We start from the raw sequence: 25,180 nt of genomic DNA on the forward strand, positions 1-25,180 counted from the left end.
CTAATCTGACAGCTACCCTTAAACTTTCTCTAACAAATTTCTCTTATACCTAAGTCAAACGCAAATGGGAATCTTTTCTTGTTTGTATTTTCTCCATTGATATTTATTTATATGTACAATGCTCATGGAGGGTCTTGAGAACTTTGCTCACTCATTGGCCAACTCTTTCTTTTCAGATTAGAATTTAAACTTGTCACTCCATTGCATACTCCTCTCTTATCCACTACAGCTTTAAGGATACCTGGCCACCTTGGACAAACAATCTCCACTTCAAACAGCCTTTCCAACCATCACATTTTATATTTTTTAATCTTATACAATGCCATGTTTGATGCTTTGCTCAAGTGCACCTTAATCTTGGCCTATAAAACAAACTCACACAGTGAAGAAACTCATAACTTTAAATTTTCCTCTTAGTTTCTATGAAGTAGCTTTTAGTTGTTTGTGAGATGAAAAAAGAAGATATGCTAGCTCAAGTTCTCTTCTTGATATTGTTCAACAAAATATACTAGATTGGAATTGAATCTTCAACATTACCAACTTTTTATGGTTTCATGAGTGATAAAGCACAAATAAATTGGTGAGCTATTAAAGCCATTTACAATGGTGGTCTAGGCAAAATTATAGTTAGTTGTAAGAGGAGTTTCCCTTTCCACTGGGTGCAAAGTTTACATAAGTATATAGAGAAATATATTTAAGTAAAATACTGTGATAAGCATAAGCAATTATGTTTGAATTAAAAGTTGCAAACACTTTGAAGGATGTAGAGAAGTAATACAAATTCATTTTATTATAATGATTAAAAATAAATTCTTATAAAAAGCAAAACTACAAATTTGTCTAATATAGTAGTTTATTTGTTTATAAACTAAGGGACATTAATTTCTCAGGTGAACAAGCTAGTTCATTTCAATGTTTTTATTAATTCTTTCTCTCTTATAAATAAGTTTTGAAACAAATGTTGCCCAAGTGCCTAATAAGTCTTACAAAATTTTATTATGCAATTTAGTTATTAAAAATAAGTAACACATCTTTCTAATCCCAAACTCACTATAGAATTGACTTTAAATTATTTTGGAGTACAATCTCTAGCAAAATTAATTAAGAAACTTGAAACTGTCATAATAAAATAATGTGCAAGTCAGTTGATATAATTGGTAAATTAACATCGTCTTAAGTATGAGTATATATAACCAGATCAGTGTTCCTAGGCAACTAAGAGCAATAGTCCTTCTAGGTTAAAGAATAAAAGATATATAAAATTGACTAAGCTATACTTTAATTTGAAGTAAAATCTACTATCAAGTGTTTTATTTCGATTGGAGGAAAATGTGGTAAGTAAGCTATTAGAGCAATTTTATGCACTCAACCTTTTTTTTTTTAGAGATAATGTCAATATAAAGACCCTCCACAACATTTTAATTAGGTTATTTGATTTTATTCAATAAAAGCTCTTTACATATGGTTTGTTGCAATATAGGTTATCCAAAAATTAGAGCACATACCACATATTTGACAATTAAATAAGGGATGAACTTGGCAAATTTGGACAATGGTTTAGAATTTGAAAATTTTAATAGTCCTAATTTAATCATTGCTATTGCATTATTAATATTGTGCTAAAATATATATTGAATATAATGTATTTATTTATAGATATTTCTAGAGATTATCACAGTTTTTCTAACTGAGTTTAAGTATATCTTACAATTAGCTTATGCTATAAAGTTCATATGTATAGTATTTTTTAAGATATTTTTATTTTATTTTATTAAAATAATACAATTTAGAATATTTATTTATTTATATAAATCTATATAGATATTTTAAATTAATCTTTAGCGATTAAGAATATTAAAGACTAAAAGCATAACAATACTATTTAGAACTTATTATTTTTTTTTACATGATATGGATTTTATTTTAGTTGGTAATCTAAATATAACACTGATAATTATTGATGAAAATTCATGTGAATCAGAATGTTAATGAAGTTTGAACATTTAAATAATTTGCTAAGCGTTGCATATAGAAATGCTTGGTTTACTTAATACTAGTGCTATTCCTACTTATTAATCCAATTCATCAAATAAAAGTTTATAATTATAACCATGTTTATAATTTATAAACACAAGATTAATCTAAATGAATAACAACAGTAGAATATCCTAGAATATCCAAGTATATTCTAGGTATAGTTTAGGTATTGGAGAGCTAGACAAAGCCAAGGAACTCAAAGCCCAAAAGTGTTGCTTGGGTCTTGTTGCTGGCTGTTTGCCAAGAGATTCACAAAGATCCCTAGTGTGGAGCTCAAGCTACCTAGAGACTCTCAGCACTAGGGTTCGTGTATGGTTGAATTTTTATGTGTTGATTAGCCAGAATTATATTAACTTAATTTTGTTACCATTAAGATAGGGCTTGCATTCTTTCTATCAGTTATGAAGAGGCTACAAGAGTATGGGGACTGAAGTTTTGCAACACTTAACATCACCACCAAAGAAAAGCACAAGAAGGTGAAGTTGTTATACGATTCTTTGCTACTGGAAAATAAACCTATGCTAGTGTTAGACATGGACAAGACATTAATCTATGCCCACAAAGCCACAATGTCCTCTTCAATGGGAAAACTATTCCACTTAAGCACTACCTTGTTGCAAAGAGGTTAAGTGTGAATAACTTTTTAAAAGAGATGAGTAAGATATATGAAATTGTGGTTTTTACTCAAGCAATGAAGCCATATGTAGACAAAATCTTGGATAGGCTTGACCCAGTTGGGAATATTTTTCATCATCTATACAAAGATTTATGCTTGCTTAAGGAAGTCAGAGGGAAAAAGCTTGTAAAAAATCTTTTGAGACTAGGGTAGGACCTCAAACACACAGTGATTGTGGACAACAAGTCAAAATCCTTTTGCTTGTAGCTTAACAATGGAATTGTCATTCGTGCATTCAAAAATAAGAAAGGGCATAAGTATTATGAATTGAAGACGATAAGCAATTTTCTTAAGAAAATTGTAAGTATTGAAGATGTAACACAAGCATTGGAGAAGCTAAAATGTTAGAAAAAAAAAAGAAACTCATGTAAAGATATAGCTCTACTGTTTATGCTGTAACACTGCTCACTCTAAATCGATTGTGCATTGTTTCCCTCATGAAAACAATGGCCAATAATCATAATTAGAAAAGCATCTCCTGAGTAATAGCATTCATTATTTGAAAGCCAATCGATAATTGTGATACTTAAGCAGCAGCGTCATCCACAGAGAGCCAATCGATATACTTTTGCAGAGAGAATTCGATGCAGCTCTTTGCATTCTCTTCAATCTATGCACCATAGAGCCTCTCAAAATCCCATGGCTCGATTAACTGGCCTATCCTTTTAGCATGGCTTGACAAGAGTGGTACATACTCATTATGCTCACTGTTTTGTTGTCCATCCCCACCTACAAATCAAACATGGAGTGAGGAAAACAAAATGAAAACAAAGTTTGTAAACGAGAGAAGTTTATACCAGTAAGATATCTCCCATGAATAAAACACCCCTCTCTTGAGCTCCATGAGACCAGTGGAGGATTTGAGCACCAGCAAAATGGCCACCTAAATGTAAAAGAGTGAGTCCCTCCAAAACTTAACGTTTTCGTGCTGGTAAACCACCCATTTCTTATCCCTGCCAAAGTATTACAGAAAGATCGAAATGAAAGAGAGAAACAAAGGTAGACAATACCATTCGTGGATATATACCGGGACACCTCCCAAAGCCTCGCTCCATCAAGAGTCTGTGCTGTAGTAATGCGGGTGAGAGATGGCAATCGCTCTCAATCCAACTAGTGACTTGATTATTAGAAATGAGATGCAGTCCCACAGTATGTGTCCCTCTATCAAAAACATAAGAACCATAAAAAATGCACAACTGCCAGAGTCTGGATGAGAAACGCACGCTGTCCAATTCCAAACTTTGGAAAGGTTATGATCTCGAAGACCTGCGGCTCATGCTTCTTGAAACCATTGCGAAACTGCAATCTCATCTTGCTCATGGACGTCCATGCCTGGCCTCCCTAAATCTAGAAGTCAGAAAACCTCGAGGGCAAAAATCTTAGATGGGCATACCTGGAACGAACTGGTGATCATCGGAGCAAATAATACAGGAGCCTTGGGAGGATGTTGGAGGGAACTCCACCCCAGAAGTCTTACAAATATGACCACGTATGGAGCGTGTGCCTCCAGAAGTTTGAAATCCGAGAGTGTTAACAGAATTTTCATGGTGTCGTTGTAGAAAGCAACAACGTTGTGAATTTCTTAGAAACATTAAGAGATAACCAAGATCTTAGTAGAAGGACAAACTTCAAAAACTTTTTGAAACTCAAGGAGAAAGATCGACAGACCTTGAGACCCTCTGGAGATAGACAAGCCAAGCCTCCTGTTTGAGCGGTGTTGGACGCTCCATTGAAGCAAGTGCATATAACACGGTTAAAGATGTTTCTTACTGGAAATCCATCGGTATAGAGCAGCTGATCGGGGACGATTGTCAGGTAGAACGCAGCGTATTTGGGGAGATCCAGTCTCTATGATCACCTGCGCGAGAATTTCACTCGTTTAGTTCTAAATGACTTTTCTTGTACCTGTAGATGGTCTTAGGACAGTCGTTCGATACGTAGATCGTATAGTAGATGTGCATTTCATGTAGTCAGTGCTGTCCTTTTGGAAAGTGCTGGTTTGTCCGATCATCAACATAACCGAAAACACTTTTTGCTGTGAAACAACTGGAAAAGAAAAAGCAAGAAGAGAGCAAACGGACAAAGAGCTTATCGGATAGGATGGATCTTGCACTGCCGCTGAGACGCTCAACCCAAACGTAAGCTGCGCAAAACATTAGGAGATGATATCTATCGCCCGATAAACCAGCCTGCTCTCTGGGAAAGTTGTGTCCAGGATGACGAGTTTGGCTCCGGGACTAGACAAAGACAAGATGATAGAGCTGTCAATTCATGAGCTTGCTGAACATACCGAGTTCTAAACCAATGCAAACACAGAAAGAACAAGAACCCACACTACGCAACTGATGGAGTAGAATTTTGTATGTGCATGTTCTTCCTGCTTTCTTGGGCTATCACGTTTGTTGGTTGTTCTTTGAAGTTAAAACTCGCTAGTCCATTTCCATTTCCGCTGTTCTTATAATCGTTGTGAGTTTTTATGGTATCAGGTGGAACGCGAGCAGTTTTCTAGCAACGTATAGGTTGTGGAGCAAGTGGCCAGGTTTAGAGACTGCTCCGAAAACCACCAATTAAGATTAGTTGCAGCACAACCATGAAAAGTTGAGCGGTGACCGTGGATCGAACACGTGGTCTTCAGTCTGATGCTTTCCCGAGCTTAATAACATCAGTCCAATTCACAGCAATTCTTATTTGTCACGCTCAAACTCCATCAAACCCGGAGGATCCACTCCCAGATGTTGTACAGTGGCTACTCCATCTTCAATCTCTTCCCAGCATCTGTGAGATCTTCTAACGAATGGCAACAACTTTCAGATGAGATTTCCTGGGGCAGCTCCGAGCAGTAGGACCGCGATGCGCGTTCTCTGTGATCGCCCCAATCTATTGTCATCGAAGCCGAAACGGGCATTTGTATGAAGCTCAATATGCCGTCCTTGATCAGTGAATCACTTGGACCGGATGATAAATAGCATTTGCCTCGAACGGGCATCTGGACGAACTTGGATATCTGTTTCTCTTTGGGTTATGACTATGGATTACGACGCTTCAAAGACTTATCAACATAAGAACATCAATTTTAATTTTTTTGGATCTTAAGAAGATTTCAACTTACTGCATCCTAAGACCAACGACAAGAATGTTGTTGCTGAAACATTGCTGGCGACCTGTTTGGTTTCAGTTTCTCCTCCCGGAAGTTTAAGAAGAAGCGGCTGCTCAACCGGCTGCTGGCACAAGAACCGTCTCGGGCATGGTCGGGAATAACTGCGAAAGGTAAACTCTTTACCCAAAGCTGTGGAATCTACTTAACGCAAGATTTGCAGATTCCATCCCGAAAAGTGACTCAAATGTAATGGATGCTACTGTATTCACGAGATACTACAGACTTTTAGCAAGAATCTGGACCAGAGCTCCAGCACCGGGAAAAACAGTAGCAGTAGCAGCGAATCACTTCTGCATCACCAATTGCCAGCAAGAACAAGTTGAAATGGAAAAAGACAAGTCAAGCTTCCATCAAATAAATAAATAAATAATAGTTATGTAGAATCACTATTAAAGGTCACCATTTAACTTCCACCCCACTTATCAGAAAGGGGAGTGCTGTGGTATGGGCAGAGAGGAATGGTGTGCCCGAGTCCACACCATTGCGTTTCGGAATTTAGAGAACCGGTTAGCTTCTCATGTTTGTCTCGATCTCGTTCTTCAAGGCCCGAAGGCTGGCGTCCTTGGGGGCCTTTTTCTATAGCTTGATCGCACAAGCTCAATCCTTCACGAAGCTTCTCCAGTTCAATTGCAGCTTTTGCGCCTCGAAACATTGCCTGGAGGTACTAACCGCTGAATCAATGTAAATGCTAGGATCAACGGACGTTACCTTGACATTGGACGAATTACCACGCAGTCCACACCGGGCGTTTTCAAAGGCGTGCCTGTAATTGGCCATTTTGAGATGAACTTGTGCTCCGTTTGAGAGCAGCACCGATTTCTCCTGCTCCAGATTGGTCTGCGCAATTGTCCGAGTGTACCGATCCAGCGCACTCTCGTATTCTCCCCGATCATAGAATGTCTTACCTTCAGCCTAGAAACAAGAAAGACACCCTCGGAAACAACTCATGGAGATTATCTGTCACCTGCAATTCTGATACACTGGGTTCCATTCCCATGGCCTCCTCGTCCACACACATGAGCGCCATGAGAGCTCGGAATCCACCGCCAACCTTGTTACGCTTCCAGACATTCAACAGCTGAACTGTGCTTTCAACCGGGAAAAGAGATCCTGCCACGAACTTGAAAATCTCAAACTCTCCCCACGTTGCAACGGCGCCAAGCGCAAACTTCCTGGTGGGATGCATCTCGAAGACGCGATCTTGCATCGCATACATGAGCCCCCCAAGCGCATCCTGATAGTCTTTGTCGTTATGATCTCCCAGGGCGCAGACGTGCATGATACACACCACATTCCCTTCAGCGGAGCGATCATAGAAGACGGTGTTGTCCTCTTTCTTGAAGTGGGACTTGACAGGCGCAGACGATGACACGATGGCATCCAGCATCCTCTCATAGAGCAAAGCTTCACTTGGAATTTCTATCGAGTAGAACTCGCGCCTGAACTCCGCTACAGTTCTCATCTCCAACGTCCGCCTTGGAGAAGTAGAGACTCAGATCCCTGCTGGGTCTCGGGTCTCGATGCCATCTGGTTGTACTGGCGTGCTGCAGCAATGTTCCGCTTGAGATCCGCTGCAAACCATTTCGAGAAATCTTAGATGATCGCTCGCTGGGCATTTTCTTACCTGGAGCGAGAAGACCTCTAGCTTTGAAGGCGTCGCTCGCTTTCTCGCTCAAGCCACGGAGATCCTCATACGTCCACTGTTTCAGAGTCACGTCACTGTAGATCTTAAGCGCCACCACTTTCCCCCACGAAAACTTCATCCACTACTCTTTCCACGCTCATGCTCAAGAACCCTAACTTCGCTAGCATCAGAGGAAAAGTAAAATAGTTTGGTAGGAAGAATGATTTTGTGACCTTGGATGATGCTGAACCGAGATCAAACAGTGATGGGCACTTTACGAGGAGGCTGTGGACCAGTTTGCAGGGCGAGTTGAGAATGTCTTCCATTGCCAGATGCAGCACCAATCCATCATCTGTGCAGAGGGTGAGTTCTTCAGGTTCCAACGGGAAATGTTGACTAAGTGACCATCTAGTCTACTGGTGTTATGCGTTTGAACTTGGACCATCGTCATTGTCTCCCGTGGCTGGACTGATGTGGGAGAGCCAGCATCGTCAATTCCTTTACATGAAATTGGAGTAACTGCCATACAGCTAAGTTTGCAAGCGTTAACTCTCTGGAGTATGCTCCTGTGGGAGACAAGGAGACGGGACCCAATGACCCAGAACTGACTCAGTTATAGTATGTTTTATTCTCTTATTTACGTTGTCATGATCCATCCTGGAAACATTGGTGGCCACATGGAGCTGCTTGGACGTGAAGTGAGCTAGCTTGCCACTAGCAAAGTTGTTGCTCTTACTCTTGTGTTCTTGAGAATTCTTATGGCCAACACAGAACTCCAATAGCACTTTCCAGTTCTTGAAATAAGTGGTACACCCTACACCCTTTGAGCCCATGTTTTGCCCAAACTCTCCCACCTTGATCTCCCCTGGAATGCGCTAAAGGCATTACCCATGGCACTGTTGGGCAGGATCGCCTTCTTGGACCTCAGCTATCTTTCACCCATACCATATAAACCCTAAACCCTGGAATATAAATTGAAATTTTTACAATGTGGGATTATATTGTCACCACACACAAAACACACATATGTTTTTTTAATTGTGTCGGGATTGGGTAATTTGTGCATTTGTTGCCTTCCTTAACTTGCAAGTTTGTTGGATTCTCTACCACTTGGAACAATGTAGGTAAAGGAAATCGACAAAATGGATTTATAACTTCAAGAGAAGGATTGGCTTTGGTTGGGCTTAGGGGTCTACAGCTTGACCTTCTAGGCTGCTGGCAGTCAGCCTGAGCTACCTGTGCAGCGAGGGCAAGCCCCTGTGTGCCAACTTGGTGAGCATCAAACAATTGGCTCAAAACTGGAATGGACAAATTGTTTAATTAAAATAAAGCATTGTGATGGTTTTTATAGATGTTGACACAATATGATTTCTACCTAGTTCTTTGAATGTCAAAGTGAAGGAATTCAACCAAACGTAGGTAAATGGCAAGAGTAGCTATAACTCTCTTAAAGTAGCCAAATGCCTCATCATCTAATTAGTGATGCGCATGAATGGATTAATGAGATTCCCATTGTCCCTATGTACTATTTAGTGAAACCACATCCAAGAGAACAAGCTTGGAAGAATCAATGGGGAAAGAAGACTCTATTAAGCTTAACTCTAGTGTGACTTTGTCAACAGGGTTTTTATTCTTTAGCGTTTATAAAACTATAGAGTTTGGTTTCAACATGCTTGAAATTGAGAAAGACCATTTCAAGAGTGGGGGGATGGGGTGATGGAGATAAAGCCAAATTGGAACTTAAGTCTATGTCCATTGTAATCCAGATGGTCAAAGTCCTTCATGAGGAGCCCATAAACTTAAGAAGGTACATGTTTTGTCATTTTTGGACAAGTATTGCTAAAGCCATAGTGGTGGTTTCCATGTCCATATTATCTTCACCAACCTTGCCTTCATGTCTAAAGAAGGGCCACAAAGGTCTTTCCTTGGCAATCTTTTCTTCATCTCCTTTTTTGATAATTGTGTCAAGTAGGGTTGCTAGTGAGATGAATAATTGACGATGATAGTATATCTAAATTTCATTCTATGATCATATACGATACAATATATATCCCTCTATTGCCACTATGTCAGGTCCCATTTTAATTTGTCCATTATCTATTCAAAACTAATAATATCATTTCTCTGGTATAGCCAGGCCTATGTTTGTTATCTTTTCCATTTGGATAACACAAATTAAATTGGCATGATGTAGATCTAGGAGTTCCTTATATTCAGAGGTGAGGATGGGGAATAGCCTTCTAGCATATCCTGCCTTGAAAATTTGTCCAAAGGGTATATTGGGAGGGCATAAATGATATTGCCATTTAGCTTCCACCAAGTCTTTTACAATTTGGATATCTTGGAACATGATATGAAAATTTCAAACCATCTTCCACCTCGTCAAACAATCATGCTTGGAGGCATTATAGCTGCCTAAGACCCCTTTCCATTGGTTTATCCAATCACAATTGTTGGTTGTCTAGTTTTCTTAGATCATAATACGAAGGTGTATAATCCCACCTTATGTAGGTTCTAGAAAGTCTAATCTAGGCTACACTCTTCCAATTCTTTGAGCATTTTTCCATTTACCTAGACTAGCCTTTGCAGATAACAGACCACTTATTAACCACAGTTGAATAACATTTTCCCATTTGCTTAGAACCACTTATTAACTATAGCTGGATAACATTTTCTTGTTTATCTAGAACCACTTATTCAATTAAGGTTGGTCCAACTATTCTTTGGAGTGGGGCCATTTTCCCATCTTGTATTTGAATTGACTCTATACTTTGAAAAGTTTTCTTGAAAAAGTGGTAAAGAAATGGTTCTAGATAAATGGGAAAAGTGGTTAACAAGTGGTTCTAGATAAACAGGAAAATGGGAAAACTTCCTATTAATCATAGCTAAACAACATTTTCTTACCTGGACTAATCTAGCTATTCTTTGGAGTGGGGCCATTTTCACATTAACTTGCATTTGAATTGACTCTATTCCTAAAGAAGAATCAAATCTATAAATGGATTTAAGAATGTCAAAAAACTTTTAACATACTTAAGAATTCATTGATAAAAGCTCCAATACTTGCTTAATCAAACTAGAGCAAAGACTTCAACATTTAAGTTGATGCCTCTGACTATGTAATAGGAGCAATTCATTCACAACAATAAGAAAACCTCAAAAATTGACCAATCTACTATACCAGTCAAAAACTCAATTCAGCTAAAATGAACTACACCATTACAGAAAAAGAAGCTTTTGGAGCATAAGAGTCCACAACCTAATATTAACCATTAAACTCCATTAAATTTGACTGAGGTAAAGCATAGTCCTCAACTACCCATAAACCATATCTATTTCACTGAGAAATAATGGAAAGGCTAATGCTCAATTAAACTTACATTCCAAGAACAATGATATTCCATGGAGCATAAAAAATTAGCCTTACATTTAAAAACATTATTTTGAGTCTTGGGACTCCAACCTTAAAACTCATGGACATAAAGAAGTGGTGGTTGCCACCATATAGAATTGGTTAAAAGAATGAATTAACACTTGAACTTTATCTCTATCTATTTTGTACTTTGGCTTTCCATCATCAATGTATGTCCACATGCTCAAGATTCAGAATACACAAGTAATGCTAAACTTATCCTTGCTCACAACCTCAATAAAAATCTTCTTAAATATCAAAAACCTCCAATTACTCTTCCCTCTCATTCTTTGTATGATTGTTTGTATCTAACTAAAGTAGAGCACAAAATTAAGTCAAGCAAGTGCAATAATAAACATCCACTCCACTCTTCCCTTCTTTTCTCTTTCTCTCTTATCCTATATTTATTTCTTTCTTGGTTTTTAGGCACATAAAAACAACATAGTTTTCATTCTATCAATCATAGGAAAAATTATAAATAGCATGCAATCTTTCTAATATTTGGAATCTCATTCCAAATTGAAGATAATTTAGTCTTTCTTTAAAATACACTCTAGAGGGGACATTAGTGAGTTGCATTGCTAGTGGGATTTATGATGTAGTGTATGTGTAGACATTTACCATATATAGTTTTTCCAAAAAATGATATTAAGAACTATATAAGGACTATACTATAAACTAAAAAATATTATAAAACTATTTAAAAAATTAGAATAGTAAAATTATATATCAAATTAGATAATTTAATTTTGTCCTATATAGTTTTCTCATATTCAAAGTCCTATTTGTCTCACTTATATAACTAAAATTTATAAAAACACATTATTTGGCTTGTTATATTATTTGTAAGTGTTGAAGGACTATCAAACATTTTACTCAATTATTGAGGTAAAAGTTTGGAGTATTTGGAATAATTAACTTATTTGTTGCTTTAGTCGCTATAACTCTAGGTTGTGCTTTTAGAGATTGCTCTACTACCTTAAAAACAATAGGTATAGCCACATGTAAAGACTCCAAGCATATCCTACTTGCAATTAGATAGTTATATTAATTAATATGAACAACAACTGTAGTGAATATTACAATGTTTTGGATTACATAAAATATATAAATTCCAAATTTATCTTTTATACCATATAAATTACATTTCATGAAACTAAACTTCTTTGTAAGTACTTCACCATGTTTGGGTCAAATATATAATATATTATGAAATTGATTGTTATTAAACTCTTGAAATTGGTCATAAAATTGGCATTTCAAATTGAAGAATTAAAGGAGTCTAACATAATTACTTTATTGTACTTTTTTAGAAAATTAATTTGCTCTCCACACCATAAACTTTACCCAAATGTGCCCATGCAACTCTGGTTGCATTCCCTCTATTTAATTTTTAAAAGGTGAAAAACCAAGTCTTAATCATACTCTTTGAGAAGTTTGGAATGGCTCATAGAAGTTCTTGCATTGATATTTTTGAATCTATGTGCTTGTAATTAGTATATTCTTTGAAGTATAAACCCATTGCTCACATGTTTGTTGTATCCAAATGTTTTGTTAAGTTATTCATTGAAGAGTTTACCATTGTTAAGGATCCTTGTTGAAGTGAAAACCTTTCCACTCTAGATAGATGTAGCACTAAATTCACTATAAACTCCTCTAGCTAAAACTTTACTTCTATTATTAGATCTGGTGCAAAATAAGTTTTCTTTGCTATAGAGAACTCTATAGTAGTAACCCAAACAATCCCATATCTAGAACCCTTTATAACATTTTAACACAATTTACTGGAAGCTCAACAAAAGCATATTTCTCTATCAATAACTCCATCTTTTATTTTCAAGCCATGTTCATAAGATGGCGTATGGGCATATTGTCTTAGATCTACAAATGGGTGTTCTTACTTAAATTGGCAAAGTTGAACAACATTATAATGCATTTGGAAACTAACTCTAAAAGTGTCAATGTAAGCAATAAAAAAAAAATAGATTAAGAAATAGTCTATTAATGTTCAAATATAGAGGGAAAGGTCGCATGAATAAACATACATTCTATTTTTTTAATGGTTAAAGATTTTGGGATATATAGAATGTTGCCAACATTGCTGATCAAAGATTGTAGAGTGCTTGAGGTGTGATATTTTGCCACTATGGAGCAATCTAGGAAAGATCACCATGGAAATCATCCTTAGGGTTGTGATTCTTTAAATCCCTGGTGGAAAGGTGGTCTGAATTTTGGAATGCTTTCTTCTAGTGCCAACAGTAATAACTTAGTCAAGATTAAATAGAAGTCAATAAATGTATGACTTGAGGAATTAATATCTAGGCATTGTGATCATAGATGGTGGAACTATCTTGTTTTGCAAAAGCTCATGACATTATGCACCTCACTTCAAGAAAGGGATGAGGGCCAAGAAAGGTTCCATAATTTGAATAATATTGAGAACCTCTTAGGAAGTCTAAATTCATGAATTTACATTTGGCATTCTCAAGCTTAACTTAGTTGGTTAACTATGGGAATCAGAACACATATTGAGATTTATATCAACACAATTTTATAATAGGTTTGGAAATTAGCTCATGGGCATATAGGCTCGTCAATATGCTTAGATGTAACCAGCTCTCACCATAGCTAAAACCCTAAGTTAACCTCTATTTTTATAAGTATGATAGTCTATCTAAATTAGGCCAATTTTTTTTCATCCATTTTAATTAAAGCTTATATATTTTTCTCATCTACTACTATAAGAAGTGATCACCAAACTTTATAGGTATCCAGATTTGGCAATTAATAATGTCAGATGCAAGTTAAACCGGTAAATATTGTGTTTTTACATCATGTCCTTTGGAAAAATCTTTGTAAGGTTTAGGTAACCAATCAATATGCAACATGGTTCGGGCTGAGGGAGTAAGTGTGTGTGACACTTGTTTTCTTCCTGTGCTCCCTTTTTTACTATAGCTCCTCCTTTACCCTTGCAGCCACAAGGCTTTTCACCTCAATTTGCCTTTCGAAGGCAAATTTTAAGCATAGCTCCTCCTCATGGGTGAAGTTTCCTAGTACCAAGGTTTCCTCCTTGCTCCAGGTTTCTCTTTGCTAGCATTCCTCAAAAGAGTCAAGTAGTTGCTGGTTTGACATTCATTGGAACTGTTTAACAGGTGACAACTTGGCTCTTGCATGCATATGTGTGCCCATAAGCAATGTTTAATTCTTCCTCACTAGTTCTCAATAGAAATGCAGGGAAAGGTATTTCTCACTGTTGTGGGCATATGCCATGATCATCATGTTTCATGAGCAAGGCAATTGTTGTGGCATGGAATCAAAGATGATCCCACTCAGCTAGAGCACCAAGGTTTGAGAATTCAAGTCATGGGCTTTAGGGTGTGCATATATCTCCCATAGCAATGCAAGTGCAGATGGGAGTAGCTCTTCCATATGTGTGTCTGCAAGCAGTGGTTTGCTGGGGTGTTCACGGAGCATGGGTTCAAGTTAACTGGAGCATCTTGTAAAGCAGGTGTCCCCACCCTGGCCATCTGTAAAAACAAGTTGTTCAAGAGCTTTTCCATGTTTGTAAAAGTTGGGACATGTGATGCAGCTTGCATTAATATCTCTCAACCTTCTTCTTCCACACTTGGCTATATGGATGGTGATTAGAAATTTGGTTGTTCTTTTTCTTTCTTTTAGGGTTCCAATCTCCCAATCACTTCAATGCAGCTTGCTCTATATTATTCTTTTGCTTTGGCTGAGCATGGTGAGCCAAAGAGTTGCTTCATATGGAGTTGGTCAATGTTGTTATACATAAAAGAGTTGTGCATAGTTTGGATTAGTCAAGGCTGGGTTTGCCTTGTTTTAAATGGAACTTCTTTTAAAGATGATTAACTGTACAGAAGTATCTAGGGCATTCTATTTCAGGCAGCAAGCATCAACCACAGTTTATCGGCTTCAAAAGGTTTCATGGTCCTAATAATTTTCTTCTCCCTCGGATAGCACGTGAAGTTCATATATCAAGCCGTCCCTCTTGCTCATGCAAAGTTCCTATGTCAGGTCGTCACTACTAGGTTCTTAAGCACAATAACTTTGAAGCATAAGTTGCTTTCTTGGGCACTAGATTGATGCTGCTTTGTGCTATGTGAGCCAGCCAAGGCAGGGAGACTAGGTGCTAAAATCTTAGAGCACTTGTAGGTCTTGTGGCTCTTCCTTGCCTAGGCTTTCCGCTAGTTCAGCTCAACTGCAGAGACATCCACTGGTGCAAGAACTACAGTGGGTCACATCTCTTAAAGAGCATCGTAAATGTGTGTCTTTAGGCTGGGTTTAAGTAGGTGGTTTGAAAGATTGCACAAATACTTGGAAAACTTCTCACACGAAGGATAGTGTGCAAGAAAAAAAGAGTGACAAGACTTGGTTGTGCAGCCCATTTTGGTGGGTTCTTGGTTGGTGGTGAGCAGCAAGCTCTTGCGAGCTTTCGATTGCAATGCTCTCTCTTAGCTAAATGTCTCCAACATTGCTAATAGAGACTAGAGCAGCTGCATGGTCCATCCAGCATGACACCACATTGTTTTGTGTATTTTGTAAGCAATTGCTTATGTAACTATTAGATGTGTTAGCAGTAGCAGCACAGCTTAGTTAAATTGAATTAAGTGAAACTGGGTTCTTTTAGTTTGGCATTCTATTAATTTGCCAAACTAAACTAAGTTAAATACTTAATTTATATTAGCAATAATTATTTTTAGTTATTACTTTGACTTTGTTTGTCTGGATAGTAAGATTTTAGTGTTCTAAAGGTATTTATATTCCCAACACCTATATTAATAAAAAATTTCTTAGTAATTCTTCTTTTACTTTGTCTGAATAGTAATATATTGATAATTAGGATTAAAAATGAGAGATAATATAAATAAGATCTAAACAAGATCCTTAATGTTAAGAAATACAAAAGATGCAATTGAAATTATCCTAGCCATGGGTTGCAAAAAAATATTGCATTAAATTCTAGATATTTGTATGCACCTAGCATTTGCTGGGAAATATTAATCTAAACTAGAAGACAATCAATCTGACAATGATAGCTACTAATGTAGCAAAGATAATTCCTTTGGTCACATTGGCCACAATCCTCACACGAAGCTGTTTGGAGCAAGGCGATGCCCTCAGCGTGTACCAAGTGGAGCTTCTGGATCGCCTTCTTTAAAATCCCTTTCCAACTCCGTGGCGACCCCTTGGACTCCTCCAAATCGTGTGGTGCTTCAGTATCCAGCCTAAAGTCGCGGCAGTGGCCCAAAAAAGTGTGATTCTCTCGCTGCACCAAACGAGCGATTAAGTCAATGCAAGTACTGCGTCCCATATCACCCATGCTTTGTATTACAGATTGGGCTTCACAGGAATCTTAGAGAAGCACGCTTGATTTCTCTGGCAACAGCACGCAATTCTCCGACCTCTCAAACTCCTTGAAGGATCGGTCACCAGTGATGTAGAACACAAAGGCGGGCGGGGACTTGTCAAGGATGTACGTCACTGCTCCAAGAGGGAGGCAGAGCATGGAGACGTGTACCACAGCGAGTGCTGCCACTAGCCAAGCGAAAAGAAAGCCGTAGCTCGGGTAAAGCGTCCAGGCCTTCCCGAATATTGGGAGTGCCATTGCGAAGACCGAGTCGGAGACACCTTCCCTGCCAAAGAAACAAAAGAATATCAGAGATCTTTGATTGATCAAAACTGTCACACCTGTAATCGAATGTCTGGAGATATGGATCTACAACCGCTGAAACGCCTCCCGTGGAGCATCGGAACCAACTAAAGCCATTCTCCACGACACGGAAAGTATCGGCCTCTTTCACCCGGGGACCGATTGGTCCCCAAGTCGCGGCTGGTTGGAGCATGATATCAATCCTGCCAAAGCACAACCAAGAACTTAGAACTCTACCATACTGAAAGTTTGCTCTACCTCTTTTTCCCGGCCTGGCGCATCAGGTCTGGAAACTCGAAATCGTAGCAAATAGCTCCTCCAATCCGGCCGAGCTCGGTCTTGATGGCAGGAAGAATGGGATCCCCTGGAGTTCCATATGACTCCACGAATGGAACCAAGTGCGCTTTCCTGTAGCTAAATCCAATGGAGCCATCGGGAAGAACGAGCTCGAAATAGTTCCCGACTCTTCCAGTGCTCGCATCCTTGTACTCGTAAGTGATGCCAACGTAGGCGCCGTGCTGGGAAGCGATCTGCCCGGCTCCGAATTGGAGAGAGTACCTGTCCTGTTTGAGGTGGAGTTTCACCGCAGCCTCGGACCAGAGCACCAATCGATCGCCGGCTCGGAGGCGCTGGTTCGTCCTGTTGAGCATCACATCCATGTCCTCGTAGGAGAGGAGCTTGCCCAGGACGCAAGAGACCGGCACTGTTTTCTTCATCGTGAGGGCGATGTCCTTCTGGAAGAAATCGCCCGAGAAAATGGAGATCCTGGCGCTGCCGTAGAATAAAATGGAGATGGCAATGGTCCCAAACGCCAGGGAGTGGCCGCGATGCATCTGCATGGCACGCTTCTTGTCGGATTTCTCCATCTTGAGAAGATTCTCGTCGAGAACGGCGCTGTCGTGGAGAATCGCCGAGAACCACGCCATGAGGAATGCGATCCCATCGATCCCCCACACGCCGGCGCTCATCACTAGCGGCAAGATTGTAACCTGCGAAACTGCGGGATGGAGGAAGGAGCCAACGCCGCCGAATCGGTTCCACAACAACCACACCGTGGTCCAGATCGACGCGAATACCAGCGGCTGGGACGTTCTTGCTCGATCAAAACGCTTCCTGTAGCTGATGCTTGCAAGAAATGGGAGGAGAAGAAACATCCAGAGCGCCAGTGCCCAGATTATTCCCACAATTGGCACGCTGCTGGCCTTGGAGTTGTCCGGGCTCACTTTTCCCGGGAAGAATGTCAGGAACGCCAGGTTCGCGGCAGTAGTGTGGAGGATGAGCGCCAGGAGAATTGTGAGCGCCGCGGAGCTCCACGAGCAAGAATTGCGCGAAATCCCTGATTTGTGGAAGAAATGCAGGAGGAAAAATGGTTGGAGCCAAGAACAAATTGCAACTGATTGGAAACCGGAGAAGAATGTGCATGCCACCGAGAGAATGGCAAGGAGTGCCGCCTTCGTCATGTCTCTCGCCGCTTGTTTCAATGTAGTGGTAATTTATATTCCTGGGATAACAATTTATTTTTACTTAAATGAATCAACTAAAAAGTTAATGTGAATTTTATATGGGTTATTTATAAAGTGTAAGGAACATACTATGAATATCCAGGTATATTCGAGGATATATTTCAATCTAACGGTTTTGATTTTTTCAGTTTTAAAATTCATTTCTTCAATGCTTATCTTAAATATAAACCAAAAAATTCCTTTTTGATTTGCTTGTAATACAAGATTTTAACTCAACAAAATATCTTTTTAGCATATCCATTCACAAATATCCTCCATTCGTTCTTTTTTCATTATAAAACATTCAAAGTTATAACACAATTACATTTGGTTGAGTTGCCACTTTGGTTTTAAAAGTTGCAGCCAAGTGGCTATGGAAGTGGGTTTTTTCTTTGCAATCATTGGATGATTATTACTTCCTAATTCACTATCACTTAAAGAACTTAAGCTTCTAGATTTCTATAATTCTTGGATATATTGAAGTGCAAAAGTTTTGGATTTTCACACAAAGGCAATGTGAGAGTGCAATAATATTTTATGTTATTTAGATAGGGATAAGGTTCCCACAATAATCTTAACAATAAGAAATTCGTATTTCCAATTTTATATTATTAAATTTGGTAATAAACTCCCTTTGAGAGAATTTAGAGTTGAATCATAACTATATTAATATTTTAAGAGTACATTCTTTAAAGACTTGACAATTGTCACACCAAAACTTTGCCACTAACACAATTTAGATCATAAGGATGTATTTTATGTTATATATGACTGCTCTAGCCTTCCAGTGCTTCATGCTTTATTTCAACAAATTCTATGACTTAGTCAAATTAATGACTTTTTTTCTTTTTAGATGAATTTAGAGCTAGAAGACTGAGTGAGTATAGAGTGAAATAAATTATATCAAAATTTGTGGTAACAAATTTTAGGAATAGCAACCAAAATACTCAAATAATGTATACAAAAACTAAGAAATTATAAAATAGACTAGTTCCTTTTATGCAAAATAAATCTTCTAATTCATGTTCTGAAAAGGATATTGTAGATTCAAACACAACCAAGACTTTTTTCCATATAAATAAGTAAGTATTGCTATGATAAATTTGAAATTTGACATATAAAAAGCATAAAACTAAAGGATTTAAATAAGTTACTTATATGATTATTTTTGCTATGTGGTCCAACCACTAGAGCAAAGCAATGCCAAAAATCTTTGCTTTTCAAGAACAAATTATAATGCCTTTCATCTCCATTAATGTGATTAAAGTTGGAAATAAGCTGGAGACATTATCTCTATCAACATAAAGATTGGAGAGGATCTATCCTCACGAAGTATATAAGTGTTATTGACAGTTGGTACAACTTTTATTTTTTAGCATTCTCACACATATCATGAATATCAAGATTAAAGAATTGGCATAATTTGATTATCAGATGAAAGAAAAATATCAAGCACTAGGGAATAGAGTCCATTTATAAATGTGAGGTTAATTAATATTCAAGAAAGAGGCATTAAGGAGTAAAAGGTTAAAGGTTATAGAATCTTTTAACAAGATAACATCTAAGAAGTGTAACTTAAAACTTCCATGCTTGATTGGAAAAATGTATTAAGAATTTCTGCAAAAACAAATAACTAACCATCCTACTTGTTTTTTTGCCATGTGTTCACATCTCTTTTGATGAAACATAAAGACTATGTATAAATGACTCTTTTATGCATAAAATCACAACTAAATTTGTTTCGTTTGAGGCCTTTTTAAACCAAAGTATCATAAATATTCATTTCATGTTAGAAGGTGATATATTAGATATTACTTATGTCCTTACATGGGGAACTCAAGGAAACTATACAGTGGAGAATATGAAAAGTTGTGTCATTAGGCCCAAGTGACTCTACATAACAACTAGATCGTCTAAATCACAAATCAAGGACATAAAATATTTAGATCACCCTAGACTAAAGATAGTTATAATTGTGGTTGTTTACAAAGCCTTTAACACACTTCTTTGTAAGTAAATGAAGCTCAACTAGCTTCACTAAAACATTTGAATAGAAAAAAACTATCTACAAAGTGTTTATGAATGACATGATAATCCTCTAGATTCTAGCATAACAAATAATAACACATTGACATTAAATAGGAGAAAAGAAACAAAATATAAACCTACTCATTGATTTCTTAGTGATGGATGCCCAACTCTTATAGAATTGTTGATGCAATTAGTTTAAATAATTAAAAACTCCAAAAGCATGATGATATAAATACTATGAGCTTTGAAAGACCTTTTCCAACCAACCACTCCTTAGTTCTTGCAAAGATCCATCAGTTTATACTTCACTATACATAACTTTGAGAGGCGGGAAAAAATTATTTATATTTATAAACCTTAACAATCTTTTGCCTATCACCCTTGAGCCAAGGATCACATGGCACTCTGCCCATATTTGCTCCATCCATATCCAACACCCCTCATAGATCAAGAGAACAAATCAAGAAGATCAATTATCAACTAATATGTACATGGGAAATAATGTCTTGAATTGATTTAAAGATGGATTCAGAGTTATCCTATCCCAGAAGGAAATATGTTAAAATTGTTACAATATAAATGCTCTAGTTTCCCTCAGTTCACATAGGTCTTCTCAATCCAACTTCAAACCCTTGAGGGAGGCCTTGGACCCGACACTAATTTGACAATCAACCATATTAGTGATCATTGTTAATGGCAAATATCAATAAAATTTTGCCCATAATTGTGCCTAATTATTATATTCAAATTGTCATAAAAAATATTTTTAAAAACCTAATTTTAAAAGTATGCTATGAGGGCCAAGTACAATGCTATATACTAATATTAGCGTAGTGGGATTTTGGTAGCCGTTGGATTGGTTTCAATCCGACCACTCACTTCTGTATATAAGCTAGGGTTTTTGGGCTAATTGATATACACATTTCTCTATTCCTTTTGCATATTTCAGGAGATGAGGGGCACCGTTGATTGTCCTTGAGGAGTGCTTGGATTTAGGATTTTGGTTTAGATCTAGCTTTTGCATCATCTAGATCTAGCTTTTTCCATTTCTTTTATTTTGTTCTTTCCTTTTAGGATTTTGGTTTAGATTTAGCTTTTTGCATTGTCTAGATCTACCATTTTCTTCTACCTTCTTGTCATTTCTCTTCTTTTGCTTTTTTTTTTTCATTCATCTTCATGGTAGATCAGTAATCTTCTCCTTTGACTCTGGAGCAGCAGTTGATATAATTGCTTCATGCTATGCGCTTGCAATTGAACAACCAAACTTAGTTGATGGCGGCATTTATGACACGTGGTACAACTCCTCTTGCTCTTAGTGCCAATCCTTGCATTCAGTCGGAGTTCTTTTGTGGGAATTCTAGGGATGATGTGTATCATTGGTTTGATCACTTCATGGTGATTACTACGTATCATTCTTGGGATGATGTTCGACGTTTGCATGAGTTTTTGACGTGTCTCCAAGGGATGGCATTGCAGTGGTACAATGGTTTGAGGGCAGCCACTTGTGGGGATTGGAGTGTTCTCCCAGATGTCTTTAAACGCGCCTTCGGATATGCTGATGTTTGTGATGATGCCTTTTAACAATTGCATTGTCTTCGCCAAGGACCATTTAAGTTAGTGATGCAATTTGGCATTTGTTTCCGAAGTCTTTTGCTTCGTGCGGAGCCAAATATGTTAGAAAATTTATCAAGCTAGGAATGTTGTGGCCAGCATTTCATCAAGATCTGGTCGAACTTATCCATACACTTGCTCTTGCCACCCTTGACAATGCTCTTCACTTGGTACAATGTTGGTAGGCGTATGATGAAGTTGGTCATACTTATCGGCATTTTCTGGATTGGCGACCTCCATTTTCTAGGTGGAGACCTTGGCATCAACAATGTCTTGTTGGTGCTGCTGCAGTGGACGGTTTGGACACCGAGATACATCCGGGAAATGAGGAGTCGTGTGAGTAATGGAGGGACCTTGCGTAAATAAGTTAGTGACCCCTCCATCTTTCTTTCGGGAGTATCATCAAGGGGTTCACTCAACACCGGTTCATCCAGGGTTTACTTTCCAAGTTCGTTTTTATAATAAGGGGTCTCCTATTATTCTCTCTGTGTTGGTTGATATAGGTTCGAGTTTATCTTCTATTGCTCGACCTGTTGCCACACGTTGTTGTCTACACTTGCATCATGCGGCAGAACTAGTTTTCATTTTTTATGGCAACGGCCGTACACATGTATGTGCACGGGATGAAGCGGACCTAATTGTGCATGTGGGTGATCTCGAGCTTGAGTTGCAGTCATTGCGGGTGGTGCCGAGTCAAGCTTTTGCCCTCATTCTTGGTATGGATTGGTTGCAGCGCAATCATGCTAAATGTGATTTTGAGGCTTCTCCCCCTTATCTCATACTTCCTTATGTTTCATCTATTCCTCTCACTTCTGTACCTTTTTGTCCTTCTACTTCCATTACTTTTGTTCCCCCACTATTTCCTCTTATATTTCCGTCTTGTTTTGCTCTTCCCTTTTCCGATCCCTCCAACGATCTTTGTGTTGTAGCGGTTGACCGGCTCATGAAGGAGTATTCTGATCTCTTTGAATTTGACCTATCGTTTGGGGCCAAGATTGCCACACATCATCCAATTCCAACTGGGGATGCTCGTCCAATCAAGGTTCCCGTTCGTCGTTGGTCACCCAAGGAGATCAAGATTTTACGTGCAAACGTCAAGGAGATGTTGGAGAAGGGTGTTATTCGGAAGTCGCGGAGGCATGTGAACCTCATCTTATGATGAAGCCTGATGGGAGTATTCATTTCTGTATCGACTATTGCCTATTAAACGAAGTGATGATCCCAGATGTGTACCCTTTTTCTCACACTACTGATCTCTTGGATCGTTTGGGGTGAAGTCGTTAGTTCACCAAGCTAGATCTTGCTTCTGGGTACTGGCAAGTACTAATGGCTGAAGAAGATATTCCTAAGATTGCTTTTTGTACATCATTTGGTTTATATGAGTTTTTGGTGATGCTATTTGGTTTGAACAATGCTCTAACAACTTTTCAGCGAATGATGGACGAGGTTCTTTGCGATATGCCGAAGATGATTGTTGACTTTATTGATGATATCTTGATCCATTCAGAGGGGATGTGGGAGGAGCATGTTCATAATGTTTGTAAAGTGTTGGATCGGTTACGCGACGTTGGTTTAAAGCTGAAGCAGTCAAAATGCGTGTTTAGGTCCAAGGATACAATTTATCTTGGGTACCATATTTCTTGTGAGGGTTTGCAAGTTGATCATGACAAACTTGTGGCTATTCTAAAGTTCCCAACTCCAAAGTGTATGAATGATGTGCAGCGCTTATTGGGCAAGGTGCAGTATTTCGGTCGTTTTGTGGATCATCTTTCTAATCACACTGCACCGTTGCGACCATTGTTGAAGTCATCAACATCATCTTTCATCTAGTCTCCGGATTGTGAGCTGGCGTTTGTGGATCTTAAAGAGCTATTGACGACTCGTCCAGTTTTGGCATATCCTGACTACACTTGACTTTTTATTTTGCACGTGGATGCTTCTAACATTGGTCTTGGAGGTGTGTTGATGCAAGAGAGTTCGAGTGTGCCTGGTCAGCACTATCCCATTGTATATATAAGCTATATATTACAACCAGCGAAGATGAACTACTCCACAATAGAGAAGGAGTGTTTAGCAACAATCTGGAGAAACTTCATGCATATCTACATGGTTCTTGGACATTACTTGAAGGTGATCATGCTACTATTACTTCATTATTGAAGTGAAAGAACATGGTTGGTCGTACTATTCGATGGGCTTTAAAGTTTCAGATATATGATTTTGATATTGTTCATCACCCAGGGAGTTTTATGGCTAATGTTGATGCCCTTTCTCTAGCTCCTCTTCCTTCTCCACTCTCTTCTTATGTTCCTGACGAGCTTGTTGTTCCAGCATCTGTGGATTTTCTAGACAAGTATTCTATGCCGTCGGTAGTTGCTATACTTGACGTTTAGTGTCCACAAGGCGCAGAGCAAGATCTACCTTCTTTTGATGAGGTTCGCGAGGCTCAAAAGATTAAGCCATGGATTTGAAGGCTTCAAGATGGGTTTGAGAATCCTGCATCACTTGCTGATGACTTGCCTTTCCAGCACTTACATTCTCAATATCACCTTCAAGATGGCCTTCTTTATTTTGTGAGGATGGATCTTAATGATCATTTACGGCTGGTGGTGCCTTCTATCTTTATTCTGCAATTTCTCCATGCCTACCATGATTCTCCTGTTCTAGGTGATGAGACATTGTCGTGTAACCAAGAAGTTGCATAAATCTTTCTATTGGTCAGAGCGTAACTGCGTTTGGTGCCAAGCTCGTAATACTCCCCCTCGTGTTGGGGAAGGATGGTTAGAGTCAATTGCAGTTTCCCATCTGTTTGAGTTGGTGGCGTTTGATCTTATGAGACCTTTTCCATGGTCGACTGCTGGCAATGAGTATGTTATTATTTGTAGCGCACGTGGTTTTGACCCTTTATCCTATGGTGATTTACCATAGGATAACACCACGAAGCGGAACCTAAACCCTCTTTGTGCCACGTGACAGATGCCATGTGTCACATACCACGTGTCCATGCCACGTGTCCATAGGAACCCGAGGTTCAGGGCCTTGGGCCACTGAACGAAGGAACGGTGCCAAACTCCCAAGCGTGACGCCAAGGAGTGATGAAACCGGACCACGGAGCAACTCCCGAGCATATAGCCCAAGGAGCGAAGGGACAGGAGCCCGGAGCGACTTGGAACAGTCCTGGAGCAACCAGCATACCAATGCCAGGACCAGCACGCAAAACGGAGCCAAACGGAGTCTGGCGCTATTTCGGCATACCGGTGGCCTAACGTGAGGATATGGGTACTCCACCAACTAGCATGGAATGGAACTTGGGCTTAGACCCAAGCCGGACGCAGAACAAGGACAGGCACGCAAGCGGGAGCTAGACTATGCCTCAGGTTGGTCGGCCATGCCCGACCTACCCACTATCCCTACTATACATTTGGAACCCCCCATAGCCCCCCCCCCCCCCCCCTT

The 25,180-nt window shown here is 38.8% G+C and overlaps 2 protein-coding genes across 2 annotated transcripts; both read right to left on the reverse strand.

Moving 5' to 3' along the window:
- Positions 1-6,604: 6,604 nt before the first annotated feature.
- LOC9661680 lies at positions 6,605-7,750 on the reverse strand. The gene is made up of 2 exons (XM_024687730.1): positions 7,495-7,750; positions 6,605-7,441 (listed from the first exon to the last, which is right to left on the reverse strand). Exon 2 carries the CDS (start codon positions 7,330-7,332, stop codon positions 6,778-6,780), a length of 555 nt encoding a protein of 184 aa, XP_024543498.1. The 5' UTR covers positions 7,333-7,441; positions 7,495-7,750; the 3' UTR covers positions 6,605-6,777.
- An 8,481-nt stretch (positions 7,751-16,231) lies between these two features.
- LOC112350784 (apolipoprotein N-acyltransferase-like) lies at positions 16,232-18,040 on the reverse strand. The gene is made up of 3 exons (XM_024687593.1): positions 16,839-18,040; positions 16,619-16,783; positions 16,232-16,563 (listed from the first exon to the last, which is right to left on the reverse strand). Exons 1-3 carry the CDS (start codon positions 18,038-18,040, stop codon positions 16,284-16,286), a joined length of 1,647 nt encoding a protein of 548 aa, XP_024543361.1. The 3' UTR covers positions 16,232-16,283.
- Between the last annotated feature and the right edge of the window lie 7,140 nt (positions 18,041-25,180).

This window comes from Selaginella moellendorffii, unplaced genomic scaffold, assembly GCF_000143415.4.
Source record: "Selaginella moellendorffii unplaced genomic scaffold, v1.0 SELMOscaffold_54, whole genome shotgun sequence".
Taxonomy (NCBI): Eukaryota; Viridiplantae; Streptophyta; class Lycopodiopsida; order Selaginellales; family Selaginellaceae; genus Selaginella; species Selaginella moellendorffii.